Source organism: Myxocyprinus asiaticus, chromosome 5, assembly GCF_019703515.2.
Source record: "Myxocyprinus asiaticus isolate MX2 ecotype Aquarium Trade chromosome 5, UBuf_Myxa_2, whole genome shotgun sequence".
Taxonomy (NCBI): Eukaryota; Metazoa; Chordata; class Actinopteri; order Cypriniformes; family Catostomidae; genus Myxocyprinus; species Myxocyprinus asiaticus.
The window spans coordinates 20675056-20690061 of NC_059348.1; the positions used below are offsets into that span (position 1 = coordinate 20675056).

Below are 15006 nucleotides of genomic sequence, written 5' to 3' on the forward strand. Positions count from 1 at the left end.
GTCTATGCTTCTCTCGTGTACTCATGAACTCTTAAAGGATGTCAAGACTTTGAATGTGAAGCACAAGCTGCATGGACTACTTTTATGATACTTAGGGGTCCTTTGGGGAAGCTTTAATGTGAGTCGCAACCAATTGCCATTGTATTAAACAGACGGACCAGGATATTCATTAAAACATCTCCTTTTTGTGTTTCACATAAGAAAGTCATATAGGTTTGGAAAGAATTAAAGAATTTTCATTTTTAGGTGAACTATTTCGGTTAAATCTTGTAGATTTGCATGTCTTCTATTTCAACTGAAAGGAACATCTTGGACTCTGAGCAAAGTAAACCCTATTACAACTATAATTCCACTTTATAAACCTATAAAATAGGCACTAGGACCCTGCAGCTGATGATGATGGGAGAGAGTAAATGTTGGCAGGAACAGAAGCATGAGCCAAACACAAGACAAACGAGGGAAGGGGACCCAGGAAGACACTGTTAGAGACAGAAAGGGTCTGATATAAGAGACAGTAGGCTGAAGGGAGACAAAGTGAAAGGTAAAGATTGAGCAGCAGATATCAGAAGGAGTGGACAAACTAGAAGAGGAGGAGGAGTCTGGACTGAGAGGACGCTAATAAGAGTAGAGCGTGAAAGGGAGACTTCAAAACAGAGAAATCTTGTCTGATCTAGCCACTGACACAGAAGGTGAGACACAAGCTGGACATGGAATAAACTGGAGCCTGGCAAGAGCTCAACTTGTGAAATAAATTATCACCACTGAAGGAATTATTGAAAACATAAACAGACAGCTGTCCAAAGGCACCGGGGAGAGCAGATGACAATCCAACATTATTAAAAACCGAAAGAAGAAGGTGAGATACCACCCACAGAGAGAGAGAGAGAGAGTGATTGAGTATACCACACACAGGCTTTATCACAGCCAATCACGCTGCAACTGAGCAACAGACACTAACAATTAACAAACACATTAACAAAGCCACACACAGAGTATTTATGGAATACACACCTTTACGCAGTGTGTGACTATAACACATAGGCTGAACACCCATAACTCAAGCTTAGAGAGTTTAGACTGCAGTCAGGGGGCATAGAGAATCTTGGATGACATGGGGCAGACTGAATGACTGAGAAGCAGGAGAGTGTAGAGACCTTACAGGCACCTATCACTTATGAATGCTTCATGAGGACAATCAAAATATTACAAACTGATTGGAACCAAACTTTGGATTGTCTTCTCCATTTGAAAAGCCACCTTGGAAATCACATAAGACCATCTCCAAACCACTGATCAAAGCATCTTCTTCAAGTCTAGAGCCTAAGAACCATCATCGGCTTGAGGTTCACCTAAAACTGTGGACTCTTCCAAAAGTAAGGTCACAACTGTCTTCACACTTTAAAGAACCTGCACTGATTCCTCACCTCCATTCTTGGATCTTCTTTTTTACTAAGGAACAATTGCACTGTAACCCACAGGACGTCTGGTCTCCTCCCTGTAGAGAGATGGAAGCTGTGTACTGAGCAGCCTACAAGGGGTTGAGTGAAGTGGACATTCACCTACTGACACTGCAGCATGAAGCTCAGGCATGGGGCAAGAGGGGCAGTGCTGGCCTTGCTGCTAAGCATACTGTCGACTACATGTACCACACAAGAGAGCGATGAGAGTATGGAGCTCCAGGAGGAGAAAAGTACTGTCAGCACTGAGAGCCCTGTAAGTCATATTCCATATACACACCTGCTGTTCACCTGTCAAGGCCTAAAGGGAGCACACAATGCCACAATGTAAATCAGGTTGAAATGTACAGCATAATTCTTAGAATTTTATTGCAAGAGGTGTGACTACCATTACACACAAGGGAAAGTATATTAATTACCATTGTAAACCGTGTGGAGAATGTGATCTCATTATAAATTGCTGATTCCTTTTTGCAGGAAAGGTTTGCATATTTGCTGTATTGGTAGCTTTGTTACACACTTTGAAGAAATTGCTGTTATCTTAAGCCCTGAAATGCTTAATATCTTTTACAGGAGACTGTATCCTCTGACATAGCCTTTGTGAGCCCCCACAGGACATGGATAGTCTTTAGGGACAACTCCAACAAGGGTGGAAATAAGAAACCAAGAGGAAACAAAAGACTCTCCAAGGTAGTCTGTGATTCAGCATATAAGCCTAGAGAGAAAATGTTTCAATTATTCCACTGCTAAACATGAATGATATTAATACATAGAGTGAAAAGTACATTGAATATTCTATAAAGTTTTATAAAGAGGTTAACTAAAATAGAAAAAAAATTTGCAAAAATTATTCGTTTTGGGGTACAACAGCTTTTCACTGGGGCAGTACCCTCAAAGGTACACCCACTGTACCAACAGACATGTAAAGGGTGCTGTGGGTGTACCTTTGAGGGTACAGCCCCAGTGACCAGCTGTTGTGTCCCTAAAGGTAAAATTTTTGCAATTTTTTTCAAACAGTGCACAATATGCACAGAGAAACACAATGAGGCCCATACAACAACATGTCTACTCTGAGAAAGTGCCTAATCCTTTGCCTTCAGATGGATTTCTCTTTGGTTTTGTATGTAATGTTATGGTAACTTGAAAACTTTTTACACATTCAGCATGGCCTTCCAGGTCCACCAGGCCCTCCTGGTCCCCAGGGGCCTCCTGGTCCTCCTGGCCCCCTACTGCCTCATCATGAAGAATTGATACAGGACTTCCAAGTCAAACTGAAAGGTATAGTAGAATCTCTGAATGCAAGCTTGTTTGCACACCATTGCCCATCATGCCAGAGTGAAAACAAAGACTGTATCTCATGATTGCTTGTATGAGGTAAGGTTTTTCCAAAATTTGGAGATTTTTATACATTATCGGTCCATTATAAATCACTTTTTTAAAGTAAAGAACAAGCTGTTAAAGTGTCATTTGACACTCTTGCGACTTGTGTGAATTTGTAGGTTGCTGTTTGGCTTACATTATGCTCCATCTAAAGATTCTTCTCACTTGTGTTGAGGCAGTGGATGTACACTACATAAAGACACCAGATATCAGCACAATTTAGTTAAATTAGTGTCTAGTAACTGCATTGTCATCAAAATATTTCAAAGAGTTTGTTAAATACATTTGAATATGTCATTAAAGGTATGGCACAATCAATTTGTGATTAGTTGCACTGTGTGGTTCTATGGCTGCATGTGTTTTTGTTTGGGCTAGGTCACTTTCAGCATTGCTTGATGTTTGGGATGTGTGTTGTTATGCTCATTTGTTGGGGAGGCTGCTAGACTGATTGTGGGCTGGGCTGATCTCTTAATAGGTGCAATTTTCCAGGACGTGGATTTGACTTGGCCTGGCCAAAGAATTCCATGGATTCCAGATTGTGTGTGTGTGTCTGCATGTGTGTGTGTGTGCGTGTGTGGAATGAGTGTTGGATCATTGCCAGGAAAGCAGACACAGGTCTGTTTGTGCTCTTTTGCAGTGAGCTGCAGGCTGTTCTGACAGCAATATAAAACATAAAGGCTCTTATTCACACAGAGAAGTGCAGTGGCGCCGCACACTCAAACTCTCCAGCATTCTCATCCCTTCACACTTCCATCCACTCTGTCTGCTCATACACACACTCACACAGTCCAAATATTTACATCTCCTATTCACTGTGAGATTGTTTAATGACTTTAAATGCTGCCAAGTGTCAGTAAAAGACAATACCAAACATTTTCCACTGGCTGTATTTGAGTGTTTTTTAACAATTTAAAATTTTTTATTTTATCCTATTTTTTCTCCCCAATTTGGAATGCCCAATTCCCAATGCGCTCTAAGTCCTCGTGGTGGCGTAGTGACTTGCCTCAATCCAGTGGCGGAGGATGAATCTCAGTTGCCTCCATGTCCAAGACCGTCAATCTGCGCACCTTATCACGTGGCTTGTTGAGCGCGTTACCGTGGACACGTAGCGTGTGAGGAGGCTTCACGCTATTCTCCGCGGAATCCACGCACAACTCACCATGAACCACACATTATAGCGACCATGAGGAGGTTACCCCTTGTGACTCTACCCTCCCTAGCAACCGGGCCAATTTGGTTGCTTAGGAGACCTGGCTGGAGTCACTCAGCACGCCCTGGATTCGAACTCGCGACTCCAGGGGTGGTAGTCAGCATCAATACTCGCTGAGCTACCCAGGCCCCCATGTATTTTTGTGTTTTTGAGTCTGAGAGGCTGCATACCCTTGCAAAAGATGTAGAGTTCTGGCAAGCTTGCTGAAAATTCACCACTCATTATTTTCACATGCAAAAGAGCTTTCTATAAGCTGCAAATGTTTGCCAGAAGTTTGCAGCTCTTTGAAGTATTGGTGAACCTGCAGCCAACCTTAGGCGGCAATGAAGAGTGAATAAAAAATGATGAGTGGTGAATTTGCGACAAGTTTGCGGCAACTCTAAATTGTAGTCTACTGCATTCTGCCCATGTCCCATGCCATTTAAAACAGTGGAGATGTATTTGGATCAATGGATTTTAACTCTTGATAAGAATGGGAGAATGTTCCACTATCAACTTCACTTAAAATCCTGCCTTTCTCTTTCCACTCAGAGATGGTAGGAACCCACTGTCTGCTCTGTGATCAACCCCCTCGTGTGGCGACAGCTTTCCGCTGCCGACTGCACCACAACCTGCTGGTCCACCGTCGCAGTCTGCAGGAGGTCCATCCCTTTAACATTGTGAGTGGAAAAACAACCCCATCTAAACTAGAAACTCCAGAACTATGATATTAAATTTAAACTCTAAAATTTTTGCCTGTCAGAAGTAGCCCTAACTGCATTAAGTACATTGGTTTAGCAGCGACGTTAGCTTCGGATGATGGTAAAACAGACTGGCAAGCAGAGGAGAAGTGTTGGCAATGGAAGAGAGTGGCTGTGGCATATTTAATAATTCCATTTCTCTGTGTTTTCCACAGCCATCAAACACAGAGCAGTTCCATCAGAGAGGACAGGGCTTTAACACCAGCAGTGGCCGGTACACAGCTCCTGTGTCTGGGTTCTACCAGCTCACAGCTAGTCTGCTACTAGGTATGTGATTGAGAATTGCTTGATCTAGGACCTGTGTCATGAATTGAGTCTCCCCCTGAATTCCTCTCTGCCTAGGACCATTGAGGGTTTGCATTGAATAAAAGAAGTTATTTTGGGTATTCTGTTCAGTGCATGAGGTGGGGTTGCCATCCAACTGGGGGTGGGACACTATGGATTCAATATGGGACATTTAAATGTCCAAGGGGGAGAGAGGATTCATCTCTAGCGTTTCACCGCTTAAATCTGGGACAATATAGGACATAACGGCTAAAGGGACAATTTGCAACTTTAACGTGATAGTAAATCCTACAAAATTTCTTGAAAGTACATTGTCTTAATTAGAAAAATCAATGACTATTGTGTAAACTGTATATGACATATTACATGAAATAACCATTCAAATTAAACCGTAATCAAACACACCACAACAAGCTAATCACTGTCTTACTTGAAAATTTAGACAGGTGTGAAAGAGCAGGGTTGCAACTAAACTCTATAGGGTGGTGGTTTTCCAGGATTGGAGTTGAAGAAGCCTGGCTTGGACCATTCAAAATCTGAAAGATAAATTGTATTGCATCATGCTACAAGTTGAAGCACATGCAATGCCTTATTCCTGATTGCATCATGTCGTTTCTCAGAGAGTTTGGGGGCACAATGGGCCAGTCTAACAGTCTGTCCCTCAGATAAAGCTCAGTGGAACAGGGGTGGGGTCTTTGTACAGAACACTGTCTCTGCCTACCACAATCCTTCATATTTGTGAAAACACTTGTGCATCTGTTTGTTTGTTATCTCTCAGAATCCAATGAGTCTCAGAAGAGGCCTCAGGCCAGGCAGAAGGACAGTGTCAAGGCCTCCATATGTATAGAGTCTCTTTGTCAGAGTAATGTGTAAGTGGTAAAGGTCCAGGTTCATGTCCAGTAACTTCTTAATTGCACTGACCATCTAAACTGTTTTTCTAACATCACACAGTCAGTCAAGTATATGAGTTCCAAACCATGATTAATATGTTTATAATGATGCAGGTCTCTTGAGACAGTGATGGGTGTAAGCGCTACAGGGGGAGTATTCAGTATTCCCCTCACAGGAACTCTTTACCTACAGGTACGATCAACTGACAAGCAGAACACAAGCAAATAAAAAACATACTCAAAGGAATAATTCACTCAAAAATTAAAAAATTCTCTCATCATTTACTTACTCTCATGCCATTCCAGGTGTATATCACTTTTTATCTACTGCTGAACACAAATGTAGATTTTTTTGAAAAATATTTCAGCTCTGTAGGTCCATACAATGCAAGTGAATGGTGACCAAAACTTTGAAGCTCCAAAAAGCACATAAGGGGTAGGCAGCATAAAAGTAATCCACACGACTCCAGGGGTTAAATCCATGTCTTCAGAAGTGATATGACAGATGAGAAACAGATCAATATTTAAGTCTTTTTTTACTGTCAATCTCCACTTGCACTTCCACATTCTTCTTCTTTTGTTTTTGGTTATTCGCATTCTTTGTGCATATCGCCACCTACTGGTTGGGGCTGGTCAAAGGTGGAGATTTACAGTAAAAAATGACTTCGAAATTGTTCTTTCTCACCCACACCTATCATATAGCTTCGGAAGAAATGGATTTAACCGCTGGAGTCGTACGGATTACTTTTATGCTGCCCACCCCTTATACACTTTTTTGAGCTTCAAAGTTCTGGGAATCATTCACTCGCATTGTATGGACCTACAGAGCTGAGATATTCCTTTAAAAATCTTCATTTGTGTTCAGCAGAAGAAAGAAAGTCATACACATCTGGGATAGCATGAGGGTGAGTAAATGATGAGAGAATTTTCATTTTTTGCTGAACTATTCCTTTAGCATACACAACAATTATGCAGATTATAAACAAACACAAACTGCAAACCTCTCTGCCAGTGATGCTGAGAAAAATCCACAGCCTGGGGAACACTGCAAAAAATCATATTATTTTCCAGTACAAATATCTAAACATCTTTAAACAAGATAAATTGGTAACACTTTACAATAAGGTTCCATTTGTTAACATTTGTTAACATTAGTTAACAACATTAATTAACATGAACTAACAATGAACAATACTTTTACAGCATTTATTAATCTTAGTTAATGTTAATTTAAACATATACTAATACATTTTTAAAATCAAAAGTTGTATTTGTTCACATTAGTTAATGCACTATGAACTAACATGAACTAACAATGAATAATTGTATTTTTATACACTAACATTTACAAAGATTAATAAATGCAGTAAAAATATAGAGTCAGTTGTTTTGTTCATGACACCTAAAGCATAAGTTAATGTTAACCAATGCAACCTGATTGTGAAGTGTTACTGATAAATTTACATGGGAAGCAGAATTGTCTAAGATATTTTGACCTGTTTTATATATTTAATATAAGTATATTTTGTCTTACTGCACTGGCAGATTTTGAAATTGTTTTTCACTCATATATATGTAAAAGAAGAGGAAAAATTACAATAAAGTTAAATTGTTTTATATATATATATATATATATATATATATAATTTGTAGATATTTTACTGGAAAACAAATATATAAATATATAAATAAATATATAAATATATATATATATATATATATATATATATATATATATATATATATATATATATATATATATATATATTTATTTATTTTTTTTTTTGCAGTGAAACCCTTTATATGTGGGCTGCTTTTGTTTTTTTGTTTTTTTGATCTGTCATTGCAGGGACCTCTTCTGCTCCAGGGCCATTGACAATGTTGTCACTCCCTGTTGGAAACCTTGTGCTATGCAAAGACAAAGGCGTTAAAAATACTAGTTTACTCTCTCATGCATAGTTACATACAAACAAACAAATCTTCCTCAATGTATATGGTTTGTATTTCACAGGCTGGAGAGTACGTGTCTATTCTAATCGACAATGGAACAGGCTCAGCCCTCACAATTCTCCAAGATAGTCTGTTTTCTGGCATCCTTATTGGAGTATGAGGACACAAAGAGAAACTTATGACCTATAAAACAAATTCCAGTATCACTGTGCCCAACAAAATACAGGTCTTTATTTAGGCGAGGTATTCAGGACATAGTTGTATAATAATTGCATAAGAGGGAGGACCCTTTTTCAAGCATCTAAAAGAGGCTCTAATCACCTTCAGTAATTATTTTAACATTGTTGCCAGGGCTGCAGGATAGCACTGCTATTTCTTTCCAAAATAATGGCAACACCTAAACGCTGTTAATAGAGATGTATGTAATTCTTTCCATGTGGTATGTTTATATATTCTGTTCTCACAGGGTTGAAGTTTTATTTATTTGTATTTGCTTTTTGAAACGATTGCTGGTATTTGTGTATGTTTGTAATAAAACACTTTTATAACTGCTGAAACATGCTCTAGGAATGAATTTCAGTAAAGTACAGTAATTAACATAAATGGAAGAGCCTTGGTTAGCACCCCAATAAAGTGTTTCAACATATACAGTTGTGCTCAAAAGTTTGCATACCCTGGCAGAAATTGAGACATTTTGGCATTGATTTTGAAAATATGACTGATCATGCAAAAAAACTGTCTTTTATTTAAGGATAGTGATCATATGAAGCCATTTATTATCACATAGTTGTTTGGCTCCTTTTTAAATCTTAATGATAACAGAAATCACCCAAATGGCCCTGATCAAATGTTTACATACCCTTGAATGTTTGGCCTAGTTACAGACACACAAGGTGACACACACAGGTTTAAATGGCAATTAAAGGTTAATTTCCCACACCTGTGGCTTTTTAAATTGCAATTAGTGTCTGTGTATAAATAGTCAATGAGTTTGTTAGCTCTCACGTGGATGCACTGAGCAGGCTAGATACTGAGCCATGGGGAGCAGAAAAGAACTGTCAAAAGACCTGCGTAACAAAATAATGGATCTTTATAAAGATGGACAAGGATATAAAAAGATATCCAAAGCCTTGAAAATGCCAGTCAGTGGGGCCTGGGTAGCTCTGTGGTAAAATACTCTGGCTACCACCCCTGGAGTTCGCTAGCTTGTTAGTTCGAATCCCAGGGCGTGCTGAGTGACTCCAGCCAGGTCTCCTAAGCAACAAAACTGGCCCGGTTGCTAGGAAGGGTAGAGTCACATGGGGTAAACTCCTCGTGGTCGCTATAAAACGTGGTTCGTTCTCGGTGGGGCGCTTGGTGAGTTGAGCGTGGCTGCTTCGGTGGATGGTGTGAAGCCTCCACACGCGCTATGTCTCCGTGGCAATGCGCTAAACAAGCCACGTGATAAGATGCGCAGGTTGACGGTCTCAAACGCGGAGGCAACTGTGATTCGTCCTCCGCCACCCGGACTGAGGCGAATCACTACGTGACCACGAGGACTTAAAAAGCACATTGGGAATTGGGCATTCCAAATTGGGAGAAAAAGGGGAAAAATCCACAAAAAAAAAAAGAAAATGCCAGTCAGTACTGTTCAATCACTTATTAAGAAGTGGAAAATTCGGGGATCTCTTGATACCAAGCCAAGGTCAGGTAGACCAAGAAAGATTTCAGCCACAATTGCAAGAAGAATTGTTCGGGATACAAAGAAAAACTCACAGGTAACCTCAGGAGAAATACAGGCTGTTCTGGAAAAAGACAGTGTGGTTGTTTCAAGGAGCACAATATGACGATACTTGAACAAAAATGAGCTGCATGTTCGAGTTGCCAGAAAGAAGCCTTTACTGCGCCAATGCCACAAAAAAGCCCGGTTACAATATGCCCGACAACACCTTGACACACCTCACAGCTTTTGGCACACTGTAATTTGGAGTGACGAGACCAAAATAGAACTTACAACCATAAGCTCTATGTTTGGAGAGGGGTCAACAAGGCCTATAGTGAAAAGAATACCATCCCCACTGTGAAGCATGGTGGTGGCTCACTGATGTTTTGGGGGTGTGTGAGCTCTAAAGGCACGGGGAATCTTGTGAAAATTGATGCCAAGATGAATGCAGCATGTTATCAGAAAATACTGGCAGACAATTTGCATTCTTCTGCACGAAAGCTGTGCATGGGACGCTCTTGGACTTTCCAGCATGACAATGACCCTAAGCACAAGGCCAAGTTGTCCCTCCAGTGGTTACAGCAGAAAAAGGTGAAGGTTCTGGAGTGGCCATCACAGTCTCCTGACCTTAATATCATCAAGCCACTCTGGGGAGATCTCAAACGTGCAGTTCATGCAAGACGACCAAAGACTTTGCATGACCTGGAGGCATTTTGCCAAGACAAATGGGCAGATATACCACCTGCAAGAATTTGGGGCCTCATAGACAACTATTACAAAAGACTGCACGCTGTCATTGATGCTAAAGTGGGCAATACACAGAATTAAGAACAAAGGGTACGCAGACTTTTGAACAGGGGTAATTTAATTTTTTTCTTTGTTGCCATGTTTTGTTTTATGATTGTGCCATTCTGTTATAACCTACAGTTGAATATGAATCCCATAAGAAATAAAAGAAATGTGTTTTGCCTGTTCACTCATGTTTTCTTTAAAAATGGTACATTTATTACCAATTCTTCAAGGGTATGCACATTTTTGAGCACAACTGTATTTAAAGCTTTGGCTTCACGCACAACTTCTGCTGTATGAAAAAATGTTATCTGAATAATTTACAGGCCACTGTTAAAGTGAATTTTTAATATTAATTTATGGGTGAATTACAATTCATACAATTACTGAAAAACTTCAGAAAACAGATACCTTTTCAGCATGTCTTCAGCATGAACTTCTAAAGTAACTACCACCACAAAAACAGCAGTAGTTTATCGAGGTCTCGTTTCCACAGCAATTTAGCAATGCATGGGGACAAAGCCTTTTTTATTGTATTTAAAAGGGCAGGATTTACACAATTATTAACATACAAATATTAATGTTAGTTAATGGTAATGCTGGTGTGCACGGACAAAGGTACCCCCCCCCACCACCACATACAATCCATTTAAATTAATGCTCTGCTATACCTTCGAGAGAAACATCTAACATAGCATTTGTGGTCAGATTGCATTACCTTACAAGGACGGTTTGCTGTCAAATAATGTGCAGAAAGATAAATGAGTGCATGATAATGATATGGTTATTTATCCCATGATGGGCTTACTGAAAGTCTCTCATTAAACACACACACGAGCTGGCACACACATATACTTCACTTTATCCCAATACATAGTCACATAATTCACATAGTTCACCAGGCTGTTTTCTGTTAATTGCTCAAGATGGCAGGCTTTCGGACAAAAATAAGTTATATGTATTTTTCAGGATAAATTTGTGTCTTTCCTTCCCAGACATTTCTAGTCTGCCTGCTGTCTCTCTCAGCTGTCAGTACATTCCCTCATCCCACCAAAAGAAGCATGTCTAAAACTTCTCTCCACTCACTCGGCATCAACAAAACATTGTCAAAAGCGTTAAACAAACATTGTTAAATGGAGATAGCGAGGATTTTAAACCTGAATTAAAAAGGTGATGAGAGATAATCTGAGATTTTTTTGTTTTTGTTTTTTTGTCTCTGAGAAATCCTTACCTTGGGTCACTGGGTCAAATCGATGATAAGATTTATTTATTTATTTAGTTACATTTTTGTATTAAAACACACACCATTAAACAGTATTAAAGGTTTGTCAGATGATTAATATACGTAGGTTTGCTTAGAAAAATTGCCTAAGTCCTTGTCCCATGCACAGTAAAAAATCAAGCAAATCTTTTCTGTACATTTATCATAACAAAGACATCTAAACAGAGCTCTGGTATATAATACAATGCAACATGTCTATTATTAACTCAATTTTCAATTTTTGGCCTTCCATTCATTTGTCCTGGGTTTCATACACTGACAAAAATGTGCTTCATGTGGTAACAACTAAATTAACTGGTTTGATTCAAGTCAGAAATCTGATTTAACATGACTGAATCAACCTAAATACAATAAGTTATGCCAACAAACCTAATGTTAACGGTTAGATCAGGTACAGTATATAGCTCCTTATGGTAACAATTGCAGGTTACCCCTAGCTTTTTATTATGTACATGGTTTGAGTTTGATGCTCCAACACTGTCCTCTGTTGGTTAAACAATGCAACATAAAAGGATTTAAAATGTCATTTATTATATCCTGGAATTCCAGCCAGGCCACATTAAAATGAAAAAAACATTATGAAAAATCATGCTTGAAAGTGAATTGCATTACCAACCAAGTGTAAGTGGCTAAAAAGACAACATTTCTACTTTTGGCAAAAACCTCCCGAGATCAGTTCTTTTTTTCTTGGATTAAAGAGCAAAAGATGTATATTTTCTAAGTCGGCCAAGCCTTGGAGATGGAGGACACTGTCTCATGCTATACTTGGTTGTCAATTTTGGTGTTCTGGGCATTGGCAGTGGATCCAGTGGTTCGGCCACCTTCACAGTATTCTTACCATACAATTTCTTCTCATAGTCTAGGAGTTGGGCCCAGAATCCTGTATTAAGTCGAATATAGGGTCGACTCTCTTTAACCCAGTTATGTGCCTGCCGTAGGGTCACTCCTTTGTATTTCATGAGGTAGGCCATAATCAGTGCAGGTGAGCGACTCATGCCTGCAGCACAGTGCACTAGGGTTCCCCCAGCCCTGTTGTTGTGGATTCGAGCTGCCACGGGGTCAAAATGATCACCCAGACGGGCATTGGGGAAGTCGGACACGGCAACACGTACACACTCCACGCCCGGGTAGATAGGGCAGGTGTGGGACAGGGTCACATTCACAATGAGCGTAATCCCTTTGCGGGTCATGAGTGCCTGATTCCTAGGAGCATCAGCCCCGCTCAGGAAGAGAGTTGGTGTTATCTGTGATATCGACATAGAGCTGCTTGGAAGAGAAAGATATATTATCAGTTTTGTGAATCATATTTAAAATAAAGCAATAATGCACTGAAAATATTGTAAGAAATAGAAAAGTACGCAAAGAGCCCAACATACACAATGAAAAGAGGGTAAACCCCAAAGGATCAGGACAATATTGTAAACATACAATATATTGTTATATGTTGGGATAAATCTATAACTAATATTGCAAATATGAGTAAAAGTATAGAAGACAACAACACAGAACACACAAAAAAGTAAAAAACAAAGTGTAAACTGCAAAGGAGCAGGAATATGCCCGAAGGTTGAATAATACATACACGCAAAGTTACATAAGACAACAAGAGAAAAACATTGTTTTCTCCGACCTTCAGGCAACTTAACTGAATGAACACATGTAAAAAGATAAATAAAGTGACACGTGAGCTGCGGTTTTCAGTTTCATATGAACTTTCCACTACCATTGGGAACATTGCCAATTGTGTCTGAATCACATGCGTGCACAGACACCTGTTTATGGAAATACAGTCAGAACACTTTGAGGTTAAGTTCACATTTCTACTGTATTGTTTGTACACTATTTAAGTATATTTAAAATAGTAGCTTACTATGTACTTTATGTGTCCAGTGTTTTAAGGCTTGGTTTCAGTAACTGACCTGGTCCCTTGGTGTGGTCTGTCTCTCACATTTGAGCTCTACTCTAGAGTGCAAAGCAGATCCCCTGTTGGCATGTTCAAACCCTAAAAAGGCTTTGAAGACAACTGGCCAATGGAGAGAGAGATTAATTTTAAACTTGCTCAGAAGCGGTGGATAAGCCCAGGGGGGTATTAGCTTCTTGTCTTCATTTAGCCAACCAAATGATTTTTCAACTGACTTTTCATGTATAAATGCATTTAGGTACCAGACTACTCAATTAAATAATCTAATGGTAACTGTCTGGCCATGAATGAGGATTAAAAAGGTGTTCAAAAATTTCCTTAAAGGTGACACTGACATCCATAATACAGCTCTAAGCCAAATGGTGGCAGTAACTCTGCACTCTAGAAAAATATTTCTTTAAAATGTTACTGAACACAAAACAGGAATATACCAATTTCAATATAAACATAATAATGATCAGTTACGATCAGTCATGTTGACAGATATTGTATGGCTTCAGAAAACTTTAAATATAGTGCTGTATGGTAGTCTTTTGAATTTTCTGAGCTTGACAGCTATTATTGTATGGAAAAAAGAGACCTGGATTTTGTGTCCTAAGGAGATAAACACACAGGGCTTGTGTGACATCAAAAGATGATGACAGAATTGTAATCCATACGACTCGTGTTTTAATCCATGTCTTCAGAAGTGGTATGATAGGTGTGGGTGAGAAACTGATCAATATTTAAGTCCTTTTTTCCTAAAAATTATTCTCCCTGCCCAGTAGGGGGTGATATACATGAAGAATTTGAATCACCAAAAACACAAGAAGAAGAATGTGAAAGTGAAAGTGGAGATTGACTGAGCATGGAGAATTTATTGTAAAAAAGGACTTAAATATTGATCTGTTTCTCACCCACCCCAATCATATTGCTTCTGAAGACATGGATTAAACCACTGGAGTCCTTTGGATTACTTTAATGCTGACTTATTTGATTTTTGGTGATTCAAAATCTTGGCATCCATTCACTTGCATTGTATGGACCAACAGAGCTGAAATATTCTTCTAAAAATCTTCATTTGTGTTCTGCAGATGAAAGAAAGTCATACATATTTAGGCTGGCATAAATGATGAGAATTTTCCTTTTGGGGTGAACAATTCCTTTAACTTTGCTGTGAACCCTGCTATCAGTCACTTTTTTCACCTCTGTTCTGTATATGTGAATATATTTGTTGTATTTGTATTAAAGGTACAGTTTGCCTGAAAATAATAATCTCTTATCAAAGACTCACCCTTTTCTCATTCCAAACCAAATTCCAATTCCAAATTTGATATTCTTTTTTTTTTTTTTTTCCATTTTTTTTTTCATGGAGCACAAAATAATATATTCAGCAGTGTCCAAGGTGTTCTTTTCTTTAC

At 39.1% G+C, this 15006-nt stretch overlaps 2 protein-coding genes across 7 annotated transcripts; one reads left to right on the forward strand and one right to left on the reverse strand.

Moving 5' to 3' along the window:
• Positions 1-437: 437 nt before the first annotated feature.
• On the forward strand, positions 438-10619 carry LOC127441259 (erythroferrone-like). 3 transcript variants are annotated; one of them, XM_051698452.1, is made up of 10 exons: positions 438-856; positions 1254-1373; positions 1502-1713; positions 2031-2147; positions 2621-2735; positions 4579-4706; positions 4943-5054; positions 5851-5941; positions 6077-6155; positions 7974-10619. In XM_051698452.1, the coding sequence occupies exons 3-10, from the start codon at positions 1576-1578 to the stop codon at positions 8070-8072; spliced, it is 879 nt and encodes a 292-aa protein (XP_051554412.1). In that variant the 5' UTR covers positions 438-856; positions 1254-1373; positions 1502-1575; the 3' UTR covers positions 8073-10619. The 3 variants fall into 3 exon arrangements, with proteins under 3 accessions (XP_051554412.1, XP_051554411.1, XP_051554410.1); XM_051698451.1 differs by having other exon boundaries at positions 439-856; positions 1455-1713; XM_051698450.1 differs by having other exon boundaries at positions 439-856; positions 1479-1713; positions 7974-10618.
• A 152-nt stretch (positions 10620-10771) lies between these two features.
• Positions 10772-13678, reverse strand: LOC127441266 (dual specificity protein phosphatase 18-like). 4 transcript variants are annotated; one of them, XM_051698464.1, is made up of 2 exons: positions 13605-13678; positions 10772-12948 (listed from the first exon to the last, which is right to left on the reverse strand). In XM_051698464.1, exon 2 carries the CDS (start codon positions 12942-12944, stop codon positions 12378-12380), a length of 567 nt encoding a protein of 188 aa, XP_051554424.1. In that variant the 5' UTR covers positions 12945-12948; positions 13605-13678; the 3' UTR covers positions 10772-12377. The 4 variants fall into 4 exon arrangements, with proteins under 4 accessions (XP_051554424.1, XP_051554427.1, XP_051554425.1 ...); XM_051698467.1 differs by having other exon boundaries at positions 10772-12951; positions 13556-13676; XM_051698465.1 differs by having other exon boundaries at positions 13556-13640.
• Positions 13679-15006: the final 1328 nt, after the last annotated feature.

What these genes read in the sequence shown, in the direction of transcription:
- LOC127441266 (XM_051698464.1), bottom strand. Translation starts at nt 12,944, where the DNA reads ATGTCGATATCACAGATAACACCAACTCTCTTCCTGAGCGGGGCTGAT.
- LOC127441259 (XM_051698452.1), top strand. Translation starts at nt 1,576, where the DNA reads ATGAAGCTCAGGCATGGGGCAAGAGGGGCAGTGCTGGCCTTGCTGCTA. An exon ending in GAAACAAAAGACTCTCCAAG is followed by an intron (nt 2,148 to 2,620) that starts GTAGTCTGTGAT and finishes TTACACATTCAG; the next exon opens with CATGGCCTTCCAGGTCCACC. An exon ending in CTTCCAAGTCAAACTGAAAG is followed by an intron (nt 2,736 to 4,578) that starts GTATAGTAGAAT and finishes CTTTCCACTCAG; the next exon opens with AGATGGTAGGAACCCACTGT.